General features: G+C 32.9%; 6 protein-coding genes across 6 annotated transcripts; 3 read left to right on the forward strand and 3 right to left on the reverse strand. All coding sequences in view use genetic code 12, as the record gives it.

Annotated features, from left to right (window-relative positions):
• Window positions 1-92: 92 nt before the first annotated feature.
• J8A68_001996 (decapping nuclease) lies at window positions 93-1,286 on the forward strand (the record flags this gene model as incomplete). Its single annotated transcript, XM_049405698.1, has 1 exon — window positions 93-1,286. One exon carries the CDS (start codon window positions 93-95, stop codon window positions 1,284-1,286), a length of 1,194 nt encoding a protein of 397 aa, XP_049264722.1.
• A 460-nt stretch (window positions 1,287-1,746) lies between these two features.
• MSN4 (stress-responsive transcriptional activator) lies at window positions 1,747-3,921 on the reverse strand (the record flags this gene model as incomplete). Its single annotated transcript, XM_049405702.1, has 1 exon — window positions 1,747-3,921. The coding sequence occupies one exon, from the start codon at window positions 3,919-3,921 to the stop codon at window positions 1,747-1,749; it is 2,175 nt and encodes a 724-aa protein (XP_049264723.1).
• Window positions 3,922-7,568: 3,647 nt separating this feature from the next.
• On the forward strand, window positions 7,569-10,808 carry PFK26 (Pfk26p; the record flags this gene model as incomplete). Its single annotated transcript, XM_049405703.1, has 1 exon — window positions 7,569-10,808. One exon carries the CDS (start codon window positions 7,569-7,571, stop codon window positions 10,806-10,808), a length of 3,240 nt encoding a protein of 1,079 aa, XP_049264724.1.
• Window positions 10,809-10,951: 143 nt separating this feature from the next.
• On the reverse strand, window positions 10,952-11,491 carry J8A68_001999 (uncharacterized protein; the record flags this gene model as incomplete). Its single annotated transcript, XM_049405704.1, has 1 exon — window positions 10,952-11,491. The coding sequence occupies one exon, from the start codon at window positions 11,489-11,491 to the stop codon at window positions 10,952-10,954; it is 540 nt and encodes a 179-aa protein (XP_049264725.1).
• A 2,061-nt stretch (window positions 11,492-13,552) lies between these two features.
• ZWF1 (glucose-6-phosphate dehydrogenase) lies at window positions 13,553-15,049 on the reverse strand (the record flags this gene model as incomplete). Its single annotated transcript, XM_049405705.1, has 1 exon — window positions 13,553-15,049. The coding sequence occupies one exon, from the start codon at window positions 15,047-15,049 to the stop codon at window positions 13,553-13,555; it is 1,497 nt and encodes a 498-aa protein (XP_049264726.1).
• Window positions 15,050-19,325: 4,276 nt separating this feature from the next.
• On the forward strand, window positions 19,326-19,559 carry J8A68_002001 (uncharacterized protein; the record flags this gene model as incomplete). The annotated part of the gene is made up of 1 exon (XM_049405706.1): window positions 19,326-19,559. A coding segment is annotated over one exon (234 nt), but the record flags the coding sequence as incomplete, so codon positions are not given.
• Window positions 19,560-19,730: the final 171 nt, after the last annotated feature.

Here is a 19,730-nt window from a genome sequence, read left to right on the forward strand (position 1 = left end):
GTGTGTGGAACATAAAAATTGAAATTTATATAAATCACTGTTTGCGATGGGGGAAGGGCAGTTGTTGTCAGACACTATCAAGCACCACCACCATGATGAAAACCCTTCCATTGACCGCTAGAGCCAAAACAACTGCTCTCAAACAACCACGTGAAATATTCGTCTATGCTCGTGACATCGATAATGAATACATATTTGACGAAACAAAAGTCAAACAAGAACATATCCCCTACTATTACCTTGCAAATGCTGATATTGATTATAAACAAGCCAAACTCGACCTATCCGCCGGATATTCCCATTTCAAAAAAATCGACCCCGAATTAAATCTTGCTGATTTCGATAAACTTCTTCAAGGAATTCAACATCATGAACAATCCACCCAAAAGAAGCTCGATGGGGATATAATTACATTCCGAGGGATTATGACCAAGATCATCTCCATGCCCTATTTTCTTACCGACCCGATTGATTTAAACATAGTTCCCTTCGATGGACAATTATTCATTGCCCAAGATAAAATAATCGAATTAAATCGAATGAAAAGACAAGAAGAAGAATTAATCAACAATAACCCTCCAGATAAGGTTGAACATATCAAGAAATGTGAATTCTCGGGATATAAATTCGAAACCTTAGCTACTATTCCTCACCCCTGGGCCCAAACCCCTAGACCCCAGATTGATAATCGAAATAAAAAAATTGTTAATAATTATGAACAATACCTATCAGTCATCAAAACCGGGATTGGGAATGTTAAATTAATCCTCGCGGGGGAAATTGATTGTGTTTGGGATTATATTCCCGAAAAAACCAAAACTGTACTTGATCATTATGTAGAATTAAAAACTAGTCGGATTATTGAACATAATGGACAAGTTGTCAATTTTGAAAAGAAATTATTTAAGACATGGTGTCAAAGTTTCTTAATGGGGGTTAGGAAAGTGGTTTATGGATTCCGGGATGATAATTTTATTTTAAGAAGTGTGGAACCATACAATACCGATGAGATTCCGATTATGATTAAGGATAATCCAATTACTCAGAATAATAAGAATAAGATTAATTGTACAAATGCTTTGAAATGGTATGGGGCTGTATTGGATTGGATTGTTGAGAATGTGGATAAGAAGGATGAAAGTAAGAGTTATAGATTGAGCTATGATCCAGGCAGTAGAACTTTTTCATTAATGGAATTACCGGGGGAAGATAATAAGAGATTAAGAAATGGAGAAATATTGACTAGGGAATTTAAAGAATGGCGAGAATCTTTGAAGAAGAAGTGAACATTAACTTAATGCTGTACTTATTATGTAGAATCTTAGTAACAATTCCATGTGGATTGACAGTTTTCATATATCGTTCTCTGTGTCTCTGACTTCGGGATTCAAAAAAGGTACGGCCGAGGCATATAGATGGACTTCGGGAGTCTCCTGCAATCTATGCATAATCTACAATTTCAGATAATCAGAAACATTTCTAAACGCAATAAACTTAAAAATATCGTATTTACTAAGTAGTAATAATAATAATAATAACAAAAAACTAAACACTAAAACAATAATAATAATATATATAAACACCCCCAATGTAGTAACATAAAAAAAGCACATAAAACAAATAACTGAAAAAACAACAATAAACTTAAAAATATCAAATAAAAGGGTTAATCAATAACATAAAAAATCCAAAAAAAAATCCAACTCCCAACACCAGTCACCTACATCTGTTAAGTAAAGCAATGACCTATTCCGATCGTATAATCCCACTTGTCGTAGCATTCACCGTCGCATTCGCTCCTCCGGCCAGCTTCTTCCCTTTCTTCATCTTCATCCCAGCAGGATTCAAAACCACACAAGCATTGCCCTCACTATCAACCCGATAATGAGTCTTTAAATGCTGAGCCAAATTATCCAGTCTCGAAAACTTCTTTTCACAATATTTACAATGAAAAGGCCTAATATTCGAATGTACTGATCTAATATGTCTTTTCAAATGTTCTGATCGTTTGAATTGTTTGTCACATTCTGCACATGGGAATGAACCATTTGAATTGCTATTTGCTCCACTACTACCACTGCTTGAACTCGATGAAGTCGATGATTTCTTACCGTTGGATGTGGTGGTGCTGGCAGTAGGAGCGCTTTCTCCATTACTGCTCTTCCCATCTGGTTGGACTTCTGCTCCTCCATTACTCGTATTAGTAGGCGATATCTGCCCCGATTGCAACGATGTTCCCAATTCCAACACATTTCCTTGACTCTTCCTTCTCTTATTCTTCACTCCATTCACCCCAATACTACTTTCATTGTCATTATTATTCTCATCCATAACTATCCCTAATCCATACGCTTGCAATTGCGTAACCAGTTGTGAAGCCACAGCAGCTTGTTGAAGTGCCGCTCCGGCGGAATTTCTCCGATTGATACCTTTTAGGTTTATCATCAGATGATGATGATGTGGGAGATGATGTTGCTGAGCGTGTTGAGAATGATTCACATTCACACTATATGATCTGCTATGTTTCTTAGTCGTACCGGTGCCAGATATTATTGGAGTAGTTGCGGTTGAAGAAGTATTAAATCCTGAACTTCTTGGACTGGTGACGAATTCCGATGTGGATGTGGATGTGGTTGATGATGGATTATTATTCATCCAATTTGAAATCAAGGGGGATAGGTCATGATCAGGGGAGATTAATCCGAAATCAAAATGTGGTGTCAGGATTGATCTTGAATGTTGGGGTAAGAATTTTTGAGGTGGGAGAGTATTTTGAGGAAATTGAGTCATTTGTGGTGACACCAATTGTTGAGATTGTTGTTGTGGTTGGAATTGGGGTGGCGATGATTGTAAAGGTGATACCAAGGTGGAACCAGCATTATTTGAATTAGATGGTGGTAATTGAGTAGGTAATTGATAATTGGTATTCATAAACAATGTAGATAAACTTGGTGAACTTATAGAAGTATTAAGTTTATTATCTGTAAAGAGTTGTTTTGGATTGATTGTTGGTTCTTCATATTGAAGTGGTGACATAGCAGCAATTGTAGCTTCAGCAGCTGCAGCGGCAGCAGCAACTGAATTGGGATCAAGACTATTTACAACATCTACCAAATCGGGAGATGCGACTGCATCTTCAAAATTTGGTTGTGAGATTGATTGAAGCGCAACAGCCTGCTGTTGCTGTTGTTGCTGTTGCTGTTGTGCTTGTGGTTGAATAGATGTGGAATTACTACTTGTGCTTGGAGTACGTAATGATAATAAAGTTAATTGATCAATTGGAATTGAAGTTGAATTTTGTCTTGCTTGTCTGGCGAAATATGGAGTTGAAGATACTTTGGGGGTTGTTACATTGATATTGGATGATGAAGAAGAAAATGACAGGGAAGAAGATGAAGATGCTGATGTATTTGGAGTGGTGAAATAATTTGATAATGAATTTGATGAAGACATATTACTTAATGTTTTAGAACTAGTTGACGTGTCTACTTTCATACTAGATTGTGGTTGTTGTTGTGGTTGCATTTGAACTTGAGAATAATCAATAGACTGTCCAATTGATTGTTGTAATTGTTGTTGTAATTGTTGTTGTTGCAGTTGATTTTGGTCTAACAAGGTAAAGAATATTTCATCATTTAATTGTATAGATTCAGGTTGTTGTTGCTGTTGTTGTTGTTGTTGTAATTGTTGTTGAGGCGGTGGTGCAGCAGGTGCTGGTTGTAACTGTTGTATAGATTGTTGTTGTTGATGCAATTGTTGTTGTTGTTGTTGATTATCAAATAAACTTTCAGTGTATTGGGTATCAAAAGAGAATCCTGAATTGACTGGAGTATTATAATAATTGGAGTTATTGTTAGTAGTAGGAGGTGTACTTGTGATAGTAGCTGTATTCTCAAATAATGGTTGATAATCCAGTGTCATATTGAGGGTATGTCTAACTTGTTATATCTGTTGTTATGTGTACTATTAAGAATATATGGGTGTTGTTATTAGAGGAGAAGGTAAAGTTTGGGGGAAAAGGTTAAAAATAAGTGTATGTATGTGTTGTATGAATGTATACTGTATGTTTGGATGTAGGCTGCAGTGTGGTGGTAGTAGTAGTATACTAAATGATAAGAAGAGGTTCAATGGATAGGTCGTGTAAAATGATAGTAGTAAAATGGTAATAGTAAGTAAGTAAGTTAGTTGTAGTTGTAGTTGTGGTTGTTGTAGTGATAAATAAGCAATTTAATATATATAACAAAAACTGAAAAAAAAAATTGTAAAAAAGAAAAAATTAAATTATAAAATTTAATAATTAACAAAATGAATATAAGAAAAATAATTAAATATAAAGAGAGAATAAATTTTAAAGTTAAAAATAATTCAAATATTAAAAATAAATTAAATTAAATTTAGAAAAAAAAAAAAAAAATCTTATTTTACGAAAATGTCAAAAGAGTTCATTAAACACTTTATTACTCAGACTATGAGTGACGCAATGGCTCATACTTACGATGATCATGTTGAGTTAATTATTAATTACCTCATTTTTAAGATTGAGCCCTTAACCTGTAAAAGCGTATACTGTAAATTCAAATACTAAAAATAATTAATAAATTGAAAATATGGGGTGTTTTTTTTTTTTTGCTGTACAGTTTTTTATAGAAAGAAAGTTTTAATATTTTTTTTATTGTTTTTAACACATTTTTCAAATATTCTTGATAAATACACTACCTAAGAAAAAGTGTAAATCTGCAAGTGAATAATATTTCCGAAAAATCTCTTTCTTTGACTCTCTTTGTAATTAATGTGTCTTTTTGTTTTTGACATTTACACATTGTAGTAATTATCCTCTCTTGTTGTACTTGTTCTTCTTCTTCTTTTCTATTGTATTGATTACTCCACACTTTTTCCAAAAAGAATAGAGCAAGCCCCAATTCCCGATTTTGTGGTTATTTTATTTGTTAATTCCGTGGCTCGGTCTTTTTTGTTCTTTCTTCTGGCTTGGGGTTTTTCTATTGTGTATATGTATCATTCATTAAAAGTATAATTGCATCATCATAAATACAGTATGAAGAAGAAAAAAAAAATACGTATGATATGTACATATGTAATGTAATGTAACCATTCTCACGCTCAAGTCCACCTCATATATACACACACATAACTATTAATTACTGCAATCTAAATATATATAACAATCAATTTTAATTAAATCTAGATTTAAAAATTTTTATATTTCGATTGAAAAATAAATTTCTCGAGGAAATTGTTTTATAATATTTATTTATTTATAAAAAACTCAATTTGAAATTTGAATGAATTGATTAAAAATAAAAATTTAAAATACCTCGATCACGTGAGTACACTTAGAATTGTCCCTCCCCACTATACATGTGATAAATCATTAAAGAGAGAACAAAAAGAGGGAATTTATAAATGATTATTGGTATTAAGAGGAGAATGAGATAGTTTTGTTTGTTTAAATTTACATAACCATCAGATCTTTAACACATATTAGAAGTCATATAGTTACGAAAAATAGTTTTTGATCTAAACTATTCGTTTCTAGAACCTTTTTTTTTCTCCCCAATATCAAATAGCCCGGCCTTTCGCTGGAATCGATTTTTTTCCTGTGTGTGTGTGTGTGGTGGGCGGAACACTTTTTCAGATTTTTAGATAGATTTATCGCCTTAAGATATTTTCTTTGCAATTAAGAAAAAAAACAGACAGCACCGAGAAAAATATGAAGAGAGATAAACAGACAGCAAACGAAAAAAAGAAAAAGATCTGACAGGGTTCTCGAATATGAAACAGAGATTTCTATTTTTGACATAGCTGTTGCTGGAAACGAATACAATCTTATTTTCCTTTCCGTGAGACCTGCCAAGTATAATGTTACGAAAGGGAATTTAAAAATAGCAAATATCTATATATTCCAAGGCTGCAGCAGCCTACCAAACCAAGTCAAATAAAAAAAATATTGACCTTGGATCCTTCGGGAAAATAAATTGATTACGAGAGGCAGTCTACATATCTTGATATGTGTAATGCTCTGCACAAATGTGGCAGAGTAATAATTTCATTTTCAATGTATACCAAGCGTGTGTATATGCACGTCAATGTATATACATCTGTAATCGATAGCCACGCATATCTCTTTTTTGAAAAATGGTCATTTTATTTCAAATGAATTGTCATTGTTCTCTATCATTCTATTGCTCTACTCTATATCTCTGTATCTGTAATCCCAGTCTGATCATTATCTCTCAATAATTGCTGCCATTCAGTCAATTTGTATGTAGATTGAAAAAATAATAGGTAATTACTAAGCCTATTAAAGGAATCATTTCCGAAGATAGATGCGCTTTTCCCGAATTGGATTTAAATTATATTTCTCTAAAAAACTCAATCATGTTGTCTTTTGTATTGTTTGATTCAAATAAATATTCCGGGTAATCCATATAATTTTTCGTATAAAAATTGTGGTTGTTATTAATTCTCGGACAAAATACAAAATTGTAAGAAAGAGGGGAGTAAATTAAAAAAACTTATCCGTCATTCCGAAAATTTTCTAAGCGATGAAAACTATCATTATCTGACTCAGTCCAGTCCAATTATCAATCAATGGTCGTCCTGGGAAGTCTCGGGGGATTAATTATTTTTATTACGAAGAACAAGAACAAGAACTTCAAGAAACGTGTGTATTTATCTATACTTCCTATTCCGGGTAATAATCCATAAATCGATGAGTGAATAGTTTACTTGGCATATTATGTCATCAGATAAAGCAAAGTATATTTCTTGGATTGTTTATCTTTCGGCTGTTGTCTTGAAGAAAGTTAGATTTGATGCTGATAAGATTTTAAAAATGACATGTGGATACTTTTACTAGTATCAACTAGCTTTTATTAGTCATTCAAAGTAGTAGTAATAGTAAGCCGGGGAGAACGGAGTAATAAGTAACTCGGATTATCCAAGGAAGTCGAGTTCCATTTATGAGTCTTTTTTATGACACAAAACACGTCCGGGACTTGTGGCTCCCGAAGAGAATCTTTTTTTTTTGGTTAGTAATATTGCACCCAGTAGTAAGAAGAAGAAGAGGGGATGAGGTTTTTTTTTCTATTGTGATTGTGTTATCTCGGAGTTTTTGTTGTATACAGGAAACTCAACAAATTAATTTAATGAATAGGGAATATGTTTTTTAAACTATTTACTCCACTTCGTTATGGGGGGTGGGACTTATCTATTGTTCTTCTATGACTAACACACGTCATAGCCACCAACAAGAGACGCGGTATACGAGATCTATTGACACATTCATATGCTTAGGTTGGTTGTAAAGTCAATAAATTAATCGGACTTCTTTCTTTTTTTTGCTAATCACAAAATTACTGTCGTTCCAAGTTAATCAAATAGAAGAATTCTATTTAATAATCACAAATTAATTAAATTAAAATTCTTTTTTTTTTCAAACGAAAAGTTTTTTTTTTATTTTGCTTTTTACAACTTTTTTTACTTTCCTTAAGAAGAAACTTTAATAGATTTGAATAAACCATATCATCATCAGTATCAACAGCTTATAGATGTCCACGTCTCAACAAGAACAACAACAAGAACAAGATGAGGTAGTCCAACAACAAGAAGAAGAACAACTGAAACAACTGGTTCCAGAATCAGTAGATTCATTATTTTTTACAACCAATACTCCATCAAGCTCATCTTCAACTGATTCATCAACATCTTCATCCCCATTACATAATCCAACGACAAATGAAAGTATACGTAAATTAATAGCTGCTAATTTTGCTTCTCAACATCCTCCAATACCTTCTTCACTGTCTCCATTACATAATCAACTTGCTACTCATCATAGTCATCACTCCCATAGTCATCTTTCAAATAATGACCAACCGGATACACCACCTAATAATACTACTTCTCCAGCCACCACCACCCACAGTCATAAGAAATCACATTCAATTAGTATTGCTGTCTTAGCCCATTCTAAAACAACATCACCCGCTAAAAAAGTATCATTTTCAAATCTTCATTCCGATAATTCATCACAAGTGTTTACTTCAAGTAGTAGTACAGAAACTTCAGAAAATTCATCTGATAATGATAATGAAGATGAAGATGAAGAAACTCAAGCAAATACAATCCATAATCAAACTTTAAAAGCACCTTTTAGAAGAGCTAATTTCACTACGAGTGTAACTCCTTCACCAGCAAGTTTATCTCCAACAGTCAGTTATTCAGGTGTAATTGGATCAAGTAATTTAAAGAATAGTTGTAACAATAGAAGCAAATCAAAATTAAATAAATTTAGTTCATATGGAGGTGAAAGATTATCAATTAGTAAAAGTTTGGATTCTCAATTATTAGAACAAGTTGATTCAAATAGTAGTGTTAATAGTTTGATGTTACCGGAATTCAATAAACGTCCATTGACTGATACCCCAATTGTATCATCAATGGGTTCACCTATAACCAGATATCAATCAAGTGAAGAAGATTATGAAAGTGAAAAAAATCAAACAACTACTACAACCACCATTGCCGAAGAAGAAGAACATCATGCTCATCATCCATTAAAGAAAACAAGAAATATATCTGATTTGAATTTAAGTGATATGGCAAAACGACTTGAAATGACGCCACTTTCACCACCACGTGCAACTGAACCTGTTTCGGTTGAACCATCAGCTCCAGGAATGGTAAACACCGCCAGCACATTCCTCAAGCATCCCGATTTATCCCAACCAAGAATCTACCCAATTTCAAAATCTGATTCAATAAGTCCAATGACATCAACCCCTAATCTTGATCAACAACAAGTTAAAAAATCATCCGGACAACAGATCACCATGAAACCAGAAATCAAGAAATCATTACTTAAAGATGTTCCTGATGATATTAAAGAACAATTTGAGAAAACTCCAAGTATAGAAAAATTAAAGAATTTATTAATGACAAAACCACCCCCATCAGCCAGAAAAGCATACACCCTCAATATCCCAGGACAAACATCTTCCAAAATCTCACCTGATGGGAAAATCGCTCGAGTTGATGTAGGGTCAAAATTGGTGATTGTAATGGTTGGTCTTCCCGCTCGAGGGAAATCATATATCACTAATAAATTAACTAGATATTTAAATTGGTTACAACATGATTGTCGAGTATTTAATGTCGGAAACACGAGAAGAAAAGATAAACAACACAATGTTGGGCCGGAAAAGAAACCACTTCCTGATCATACACCCACTGGTGCCCGTTCTCCGAATCCCGAACACCATGAGGAGGAGACAGAACATGGAGAAGAACACGATGCGGCATTTTTCTCGCCGGATAATAAAGCAAACACCGCCATTCGTGAAAAATGGGCCATGGACACATTGGACCAATTATTGGATTATATAATTGATGGACCCGGGAGTGTGGGGATATTCGATGCCACCAATTCTACGAAATCTCGAAGAAGAAGAGTATTGAATCGGATTAATGAACGGTCTGGGGGAGAATTGAAAGTATTGTTTTTGGAAAGTATTTGTAATGATCCAAATATTTTAGAATCAAATATTCGATTAAAATTACTGGGACCTGATTATAAAGAAATGGATCCAGCTGTTGCATTGGCTGATTTCGTCGGGAGATTACATAATTATGAAAAAGCCTATGAAACTATTGATGATGCTGAAGAAAAATCAATGGGACCCGGTTTCCAATATGTGAAGATTATTGATGTGGGGAAGAAGATTGTTAGTTATAATATTAAAGGGTTTTTAAGTTCTCAAACTGTTTATTTCTTATTGAATTTCAATTTATGTGAGAGACAGATTTGGATAACAAGACATGGAGAATCTAAGGATAATGTAAGTGGTAGAATTGGGGGTGATTCTCATTTAACCAAACGTGGTATTAAATTCTCGAAAACATTAGCTCGATTTATGAATTTCCAGAGACAAGAATTCCGGAAGATGCAATTGGAAAGATTTTCATCTCGATTAGAACTTAAATACAATTCCATCTTCAACGAAGATGATGTCGCCACCTTGGATAATATCCCCACAGAACCGAATTTCTGCGTATGGACGTCCATGTTGATTAGATCCATCGAAACGGGACAATATTTCAACGATCAACTCTATTCCGTCAAACAAATGAGAATGTTGAATGAATTAGGTGGAGGGAAATATGAAGGTATGACATATGACGAAATCCAACAACAACACCCCAAAGAATTCGAAGCAAGAATAAGAGATAAATTAACCTATCGATATCCTGGAATTGGTGGAGAATCATATCTCGATGTTCTTAATCGTGTTAGACCCGTCATAACTGAAATAGAAAGAACTACTGATCATTTATTAATCATTAGTCATCGAGTAGTATTAAGAATCTTATTAGCATATTTTTTAAATTTGGATAAGAGTTCAATTGGAGAATTGGATGTTCCTTTACATACTTTATATTGTTTGGAACTGAAACCTTATGGAACTGATTATACCATGTATGAATATGATGAACATTTAGATTGGTTCGTTAAGGCCGAGCCAGAACATCAGAAGAATGTACAAGAAGTGGGGATTCAATTTAGACAGAGGAAATATTCGGTTGTTCCAACTGCTCCACCATCATTTTCTTCCAGGAGGGGGAAATTGATTAAGAAAGGTGGACCTGGGGCTGCGATAACACCGGGTGGGGTTGGATTTGGGATAGATAGATTGCCGACGGGTCTGACAAGGGATGGGGATGATAAATCAATTACCAAGAAGAATTTACAGGATTTGAGAAGGTTGAGAAAACCAGCTGCTGCTAGATAAATAAAAAGAGAGATATATACCCAGGTGGAAAAGGTTTATTTTTTGGTTTAAATAATTTGTTCTTTTTAGTTTATAGAATGTGTGTTTATATATTAATCAGTAAATGCATAATTATAGTAGAAAGTATTGTATTGCGGATTCTTCTAAACTGGTTGTTTTTCATAAGGACATTGGTGCATTGGATCTTTGTCGTCTGATTCATCATTATCAGTAGCACCATATCCCAATAATAACGATGATGATTGTTCACTATCTTGAGTATCAAATTTCAATGCATCGATGAATTGATTAATTGGAGATCCACCATCTCCTCCAAAATACAACAACCAAATTAAAAACATCACCAATGATACAATATTCCCACTCCCACAAATCAACAAAGGTATCGTTGTTGGATCAACATTAATCAAATAATTAATTGAACTTATCAAATATCCCACGCCAATTGAAACAATCCCAACTAAAAAGAATTTATATAATTCGATTGAATCCAAACAATAAATTATAAATATAATTATAATTGTTATGATTTCATAGAATAGAACCAACCAGGTGGAATCGGAGAGTAGTGCTGGATTTGCAGTATATGCTCCACAGAAGGAAATTATACTTGCTACTAGACCAAGTAGGATTGTTAAGCTGGCAAATGGATCTCGTATAACGTTTGAAATTGAAAACCCCATCTCTCTGTCTGTGCCTCTATCTTGTTTATATTCCGCTTGTTTATTGGTTGCAAAATAGCACACTTGCAGTTTAAATGTTGATCTATACTGTTAGTCTAAATTACTAAGAGAGAAGTAGAAAGTGTGCTTGATCTGATTTCCTTTGGGTTTTTTTAAAAAGATTCGTCAATTAGGATGAATCGTCTCAAGCAGATGGCTGCATTTCCTGGAGTCAGAGAACCTGAAATTTCTATTCTAAGGCAAAGGCTTTTTTCTTGGCACTTTTTTGATCAAGATGTATTGAAGTATCGTATGTAGTTAGACAGAGAGAGAGATGCGTAGGTCTTAATGGATATTATTGGCTACTTTCCATGTTATTAACTAATATTTTGGAAGCTTAGCTAACCCATAAATGCATCATTAAAGAATACCAACATCAAATACTCCTAGATATACGGATCTCTCACTACGTGAAAGTAAAAACAAGAAAGCAATATCTTACAACTTCGCATTAATTAAATAAGAAACTGCATCTTAATTACAGACTTCATATAGAATCGATAGCAATTTGAACACTTCACATTCTGTTTTATTTACATTAATTCAACAACAGAACGTCCAACATTCAAATAATTGTCGATGCTATATACTATCAGAAGCTCACCATTTCTTACATCACAAAACCATAATTCCGAAGATCACTAGATTCAAAAATTCTGCTTGTTATTCTTCTTTTGTTTTAATCAGACATCCATGGAAGGTCATTACTGCGGTCACTGAACATACATTNTTCTTTTGTTTTAATCAGACATCCATGGAAGGTCATTACTGCGGTCACTGAACATACATTAGATGGGTTCTAAGTCGTATGCTACCGAGGAAACTGCGAATGTTTATGGTAATTATCATCATATAAAACAAAATAAGAAAAACAAGCACAATATTATGAATCTAGCTACTTCATTTCTCAATATGGATATGTGATGGTTTGAAATAATGAGGATTACATTAATCATCATCAAATATGACAATGTAATCATTAGTAATATACCCACCTTTTCTCATATACTTTGTAAAGCTCCTTCAAGGAAAAATCTTTTAAAAAAATAATGAATCAGAAACGTTAAATACTGGCAAGTATAAGTCCTAAACTACCAAGAAACCAAATGATTTCTCTTATACGGTAAATAAGACGATTTTCAACCCTGTCGATCATAGTCGAGTCAGACTGGGAAAGAAGTAGACTTATTTTCATCATATTCATTTTTTTTTTGGATTAATTCCTGAGTTTGGAGGTTTTCAAAAGTATGGAAGGTAATGTATGTATATCTGTTGAAGGGAAACAACATTTTGTAGGAATCCATCTATTTGGGACAATCCCATAGATGAATTTAACTAAATGATTGTTCCCTTATTTTGATGGTTGTTTGGAAATGGGTTGATGAAGAAAGAAAGAGAGTGATAAATAAGGATGAAATAAAAAATTTTCGCACGGTTAATTTATAGACTGAAAAATTGAGTTGGAGATGAGGTAGATTACCCGGATTCAAGGGCTTTATTTTTTTTCCCTCAGAAGAATATTCTGGAACCGCTTTTTGCTAGAGCGAAAGAAAAAATTGCAGCATTGGTTTTCTGAAAGAGCCCTAAACACGTTTTCAAAAACATCGTTGGAACTGCATTTAAACAGCAGACCTACTTCTTAATAGAGAGTATTACGAGCTTCTTAGATATACACTACCTATAAATCATTCTTGGACGAGTTATGAGAGTCTAGCCTAGTTATTACTTGTTTACCATGCATCTTCAAAGTTAGTAACGCAACTCTGATTAAATAGATTTACAAACCCTGTTGTGTGACCTAAAGGGTTTTCGATTAATCTTATCTCCCGTCCCGCAGAATCCTATCTCTATCCAATAGAAAGCAATAACTCAAGGTACGATTTATGGTTACGAGTCAAGCCCGATTATAAACCTTAGTTTTTGATTAACCATTATTTTTATTTTCGTGACAAGAAAGAGCAAAGAAAACTGACAAAACTATTGTATACTATATATTATAAAACAAACATGAATAACTCTCATCTAGATCTTACCTTTAACATTCGTGTTAATCATTGGCCATTGATAGCTACCTGGTTCATCAAAGACATAATTATGTCTTTCCAAATAAGCACGTAATCCCTTTGGATTCTTAGCACCATAAGGATATTTAACTAAATTAATATTACTATTTGGATTTTCAATATGTTCTAATAATGGAGTAAATAATTTCCAAGATTCATCCAATTCATCATCTCTAACGAAATTAGAATGATTACCCAAGTAACAATCTCTAATTAATGCTTCATATGCTTCAGGAATCCAGAAATCCTTAGAATAACGAGTGGAATAATTCAAGTCTAAATCAGTTAATGAAGTTTCAGTTGAAATACCAGGAATCTTATTGTTTACTTTAAGATAAATAGCTTCATTTGGTTGGATTCTTAATACAAGTTCATTTCTTGAGATTTCTTTAAACATTCCTCTTGCAACTGGTTTAAATTGAATTCTGATTTCAACCTTGGATTCTTGAAGGGCTTTACCAGCTCTCATAATGATTGGCACACCTTCCCATCTTTCATTATGAATTTCACACTTAATAGCAGCATAAGTAACACATTTGGAGTCTGGTTTAACGGTATCGTCATCTAAATAACCTGGTTTAGTACCATCTTCAGATTTAACATATTGACCCAATAATAAATCTTCGGTATCAATTGGAGCCATAGCTTTCAAGACTTTAACTTTTTCATCTCTAACAGCTTCAGGATCAAAAGAAACTGGTCTTTCCATAGTTAATAATGTTAAAACTTGTAATAAATGATTTTGCATGACATCTCTAACAATACCAATTGAATCGAAATATCCTCCACGACCTTCAGTACCAAAAGCTTCTTTAAATGAGATATGAACCGAAGAAATATTATTACGATTCCAAACACCTCCAAATAATGTATTACCGAATCTAACAACTAATAAATTTTTAACCATTTCTTTACCTAAATAATGATCAATTCTATAAAGTTCATCTTCGGTAAATAATGGAGCTAAATCTTTTTGTAATTCACGAGCAGAAGCCAAATCATGACCAAATGGCTTTTCAACAATAATCCTTGTTTTTTGAGAATATACCAATTTCTTCAATTGTTTACAAACAATTGTGAATACTGATGGTGGAAGGGCTAAATAAAATAATCTATTAGGAACCGATACTTTATGTTTAGATTCATAATCTTCACAAGCTTGTCTTAATTTGTTATAACCTTCATCTGTATCATATGGATCACTGATATAAGTACATAAATTTAAGAATTCTTGTTTAATTTGATCATTTCCTCCTTTGAAATGTTGAGATATTCTTGATTTGAAATCTTCATCTGTAAGTTTTGATCTAGCATATCCAATAATTTGAATAGTTTTAGGTAAATGACCTTCACGATATAATCCAAATAAGGCTGGGAAAGTCTTTTTCTTGGCTAAATCACCAGAAGCACCAAATACAACAATTGTGGTGTAATCACCAAAGGCATCAACAGGCATAGTTTAATATTGAATTCTATAAATGTACTCAATTGGGTGAGTAATAAAATGTGAAATTGAGTTAAAAATTAAAAATGTGAAACTTGAACAAAAAAAAATGGAGATTCTTTAATGTGCGTGTGAATGTGTGAATGTGTGATGGGTTTTATACAACGTAATACCAAAGAATAAAGGAGGGGGTTGGATGGATAACGATTTGATGGGAGTAGAAAAAAAAAAAATTCAATTGAAAAATATTTCAAAAAATTAAGGGATTCTTTTTTTCTTATAATTTGTAAAGACTAAATTGACCAGAAACAAAATTAATTGTATTCAATTGACAAGTAATTGGGATATGTGTAATTGACAAGATGATTAAGAAAGAAAGAAAAGGAAGAAAAAGAAGAAGAAAATTCAAGTTTTCTAAATTAAATTAAAGTTGATCAAAGGAAATGGCAATTTATTTATAATCACAAAAAAAAAAGTTATTATTTTTTTGGATTTTGAATTTTTGAATTTTTGTATTTCCTTGTTTTAAAATTTTAAAATTTGTTAAAAGTGAAAGGTAAAAGAGAGACAATCTATGTGGTGAGATTTTCGGGGTTGCAACTGTACTTTTAAAGTCAGCTAACTTGTAAGAGCTTCATCCATTATGTAATCATATTTCTGATTTGAATATTTCAACCTAATACAATTATAAATACTGATGTAATCGTTAGTAATTATTAAAATAAAAAGGGACCTTCGGTTAGTAAGCCCGTTCCGGAAATAGTCAGTCCGTTCTACTTCTTGATATGAGTCAGTTCCTAGAGATTTGCATTCTAACTGAATGTAACGTAGTAGAATTGCTTTCTTAGGGTTGACAATTGACACAAGGTTATGTATGTGTGCAATGACAACATATAATCATCACCCAATAGAATTGGGTTTACCTTCCTTATCAATTTCCTGTGCGAATTGAAGGTTTTGACCGTACCGGAAATCAGAATTCCAACAAAAAAAAATTTGATTCTCCAGTCTCCTATCGTTCTTTGCGATCTGAAAAAATTTCTCGGTGGGGAAGAGAATTCGAAGAAAACCGTTTTATTATTTTTTTCTGTCCTCTTCATAGTTAACACCGAAAAAAAAAACATCCATTTTGCAAGACCCTTACGACAGAACCGCCATCTTCCTTCGCAAGACCTTTAGAATTTTTCCAGTAATATATGTATGGCTGGGTGGAGGGGAACGGATGCGTTCGTTCTCTCTGTCGTGTTTCTGAATCTATCTGATAATGAATCAAGATTTTCTACAAACTTAATCCGTTCGTCCACGTGATTTTATGCAATTTGAATCACTCCCCCCTAACAAATAAGTACGATTAAGCTACACAAAGTTGTAATTATGTTAGGGTATTGTTTACAATTAAATTACAAATTCGTATAGATCTCAATTTGATCTATAACATATCTAGCAAGTTTCTTAGCGCAATTGAGTCATTTTTAATACATTTAGCCGATAACGGATTCAAGTTTTTCTGCGTCAATCTGAATGACTCAAATTTGATTTTTTCCCACTTCTCCGAAAACACACCCCACAATTTCGTTTTGATTCTTCATTTTTTCACAAGATTAAATATAAGGATTGTCAAGGATGGAAGGAGATAATTGTTTTTAAAGGATCAACGGAACGGACTTTTTTTTTTCATAAAGAGAAGGTGCTGCATAGCCGCTCGCTACATTATTCTTAGTTGGTAATTGTTAGCCTCGGCAACGTTATAGAAGTATTCCGTTTGAGCGTATAGCTATTTTTAATAGTAGCAACTTATACTTCCGGTGCCTTTGTTAAGCTATTTCCGATGATCTGAGGACAATTTGATTTAGACGGTTTAAACTCCGGGGTTTAAACAATTTGTTGATCTTTGGTCAAGATCTCGACACCATGACAGGAAAAAGAATTCATATTTATGAATAAATAGCTTTTTATAAACTCTCCAAGGATGCATTGAAGTGATTGGAATACTACTAGATCTGCACAGCCTTTGCATTATTCTGAATTTAAAACGTAAAATCTTATCATTTTATAAACACTAAATAAACACAGTCACACAACTAAGACATTTATAGTACCAAACGTTTCTCATCCCACACCGTTCCTGTCTCTTTATTATTGGAATTTTTTAGCTTGTTTTTGAGAGAATGAACCAAAAATATTTGGGACAATAAATGCTACAACACTAGAATTTGGTTTGATTGTCAATCCTACTGACAGCTTCTTTGTTCATATTCTTCCATTTTAAGGATACAAATGGGTATAAACTTTTGGGTTTGTCTTTTCTACAAGAATATGAAGTCCGCTTAGGCTTGCATATATTCATTATCTAATTTAATAAATTTTAATACTTTTATAACATTCGTTACATATTCTTCCTCTGTAATCTAGAATATCTCTAACCACATTAGGTTTTAATTATAATGGTTAGATTTGGTGGTCTAGATTATTTGATTTGTTTTTGGTGTTGTTGATAGAAAAATTGCAGCATTTAATATTTTAGACGATCAGGCTGCAAAAAAAAAAAAATATTAACTTCTTTTCTTCTTTACTTTTAGCACAAACAAATATCTACCAGTTCATGTATGCAGATCTTCCCAATTCAGCAATCTCATTCAATCCAACAACCAGTTGTATCTTTGAAATGTTCAATCAACTTTTATTGGCGTGAACGCGATTAAGAAGGAAAATGAAATCTATTTGGCGGCAAGTTACCTGCCACAGAAATGAAAATTGGAAAAACCACAAACTCCTTCCAACCAATTTTCCAATATTATTACTCCCTTATCAACAAACCAAATTCCTAATCTATCCCATCCAAGTCAACTTCCATCCATTAGTGTATTGAAACCCTAGAAAACAGCCAAAAAAAATCATGAATTGGTGTAACCTACCCTTCTTTTGACAATTTGGAGAAAGGCTTTTGACTCGATTTCATCTTGAATCAGAAATCTTTTCACACTGAATTATCCACCTGACCAATGGTTAATTTTTGTGTGATGGATTGTACCTATCTGATATGAGTGGAAGAAGGTCTTAACCTTGATCTAGGTTGGATATCTGGGAAGTTTCCATTAATCATTCGGAATAAGCCACATTATCAAATTACATCACTGGAATGTATTCTACTGATTAACAAGTATACTAACAAACTTGAAGCAGGTTGTAATTGGTGGAGGTGGTGGAGGTGGCGATGGTGGAAGTTAAATGGAGGTGATCGAGAAGGAGGAGCAGGTAGAAGTTGAGTGGAGGTGGTGGAGGTTGGAGTTTGATGGTGGTGATGGAATATGGGGATGAAGAATCAGCCATGATACAATTTGGAGAGAACTGGGTTCGATTTCCTGGATCCGTTTAATCCTTTCTTACTTAGTCGTTTGGTCAGCGGTTTATTTTTGTGAAGGATTTTTTTTTATCCGCTTTCAGGGAAGAAGGCTGACTTAATCTAGATTGGTTATCTGGGATAGAATTTAATTTGTAGTTGTATTTTTGTGCAATGCTTCAAGTCGTGCAATTTTCACAACAATTGCAAAATTTGTTGCAATTTGACTACAAGCAAAAAATCATATAAATTCCGACTGAAAACGAAATTTAAAAATTCCATTTGTGTTTTCTTCTTTCTCGTCTTCTTCTTCTTCTACTTACTAGTACCAAGAGCAGCCATGCGGACCTTGTGTTTCTTCGCTAAGTATTCAGCTCTTCCAATAAACTCATCTTCATCTTCGCTCAATTGATTAAGGTGCAGGAGAGTGAAAGCTATTATCTTCACCAATTCATGGCTTCACGATAACCTAATTTGACATTTCCCGGATTATCAAAAGTAGAAACAACTTTACCTGCAGTAATTAATGTCAATCTTTCAATTCCATCAAAATCTGCAAGTTCAATTGAATTTATTTCAGCATCTGCAAATAATTCTTCTGGATAATCATAAATTAATTGTCTAATACAGGAATAAAAGTGTACTAAAAGTATGTATCACACATATATTGCATAAATTGGAGATGCATACAGTGTAAATGTGTACCACCATTTTTGAGAACTGGTTTTAAGAAAACTGTAAACACAAAAATTAAAATTAAGCTGCAAACAAACTGTAGTTTTCTTCAAACACAAGAATTTACATGAAATATGACGAGATTCCCAATTCAAAATTATTTTAGGAAAATGGTTTTTTACAATTATATACAAGTAATACTGTACGATAAATTAAATATTCTTTTCAAGGTGATATTTTGATTAATGTTTTTAATAATATATTTTTGCAAGAATGTTTGAAGAATTTTTACCATATTTCTATGGTATATTGGAAGATTGTAAGGAAATAGAAAGGTATTTAGATGGCGAAGAAGATGAATACTCTCAATGTATTGGTATTGGAATTTGCTCAAATTTTAACTTTGCTAAACAATTATTTAATAAATTTCAATATTATCGAGATTCTACATTATATTCATTTATTTCAAATGGTTATTATGAAGAACAATTAGAATTATTTGAAATTGTATGTTATAATATTAAAAATGTTGATAATTTAATAAAATTTGATAAATTAAAAAATTTATTAAGTTTTTATTTTACAGTAACACGTGATCAAAAAAGATTTAATTTATTAAAATTTGTTCGATTATTGTATATCGGAGCGCGTATCGGAATAGTAATATGCCGTACCTTC

This window comes from Hemisphaericaspora subhashii, assembly GCF_019202705.1.
Source record: "Hemisphaericaspora subhashii strain CBS 10753 chromosome Unknown scaffold84, whole genome shotgun sequence".
NCBI classification, from domain to species: domain Eukaryota; kingdom Fungi; phylum Ascomycota; class Pichiomycetes; order Serinales; family Debaryomycetaceae; genus Hemisphaericaspora; species Hemisphaericaspora subhashii.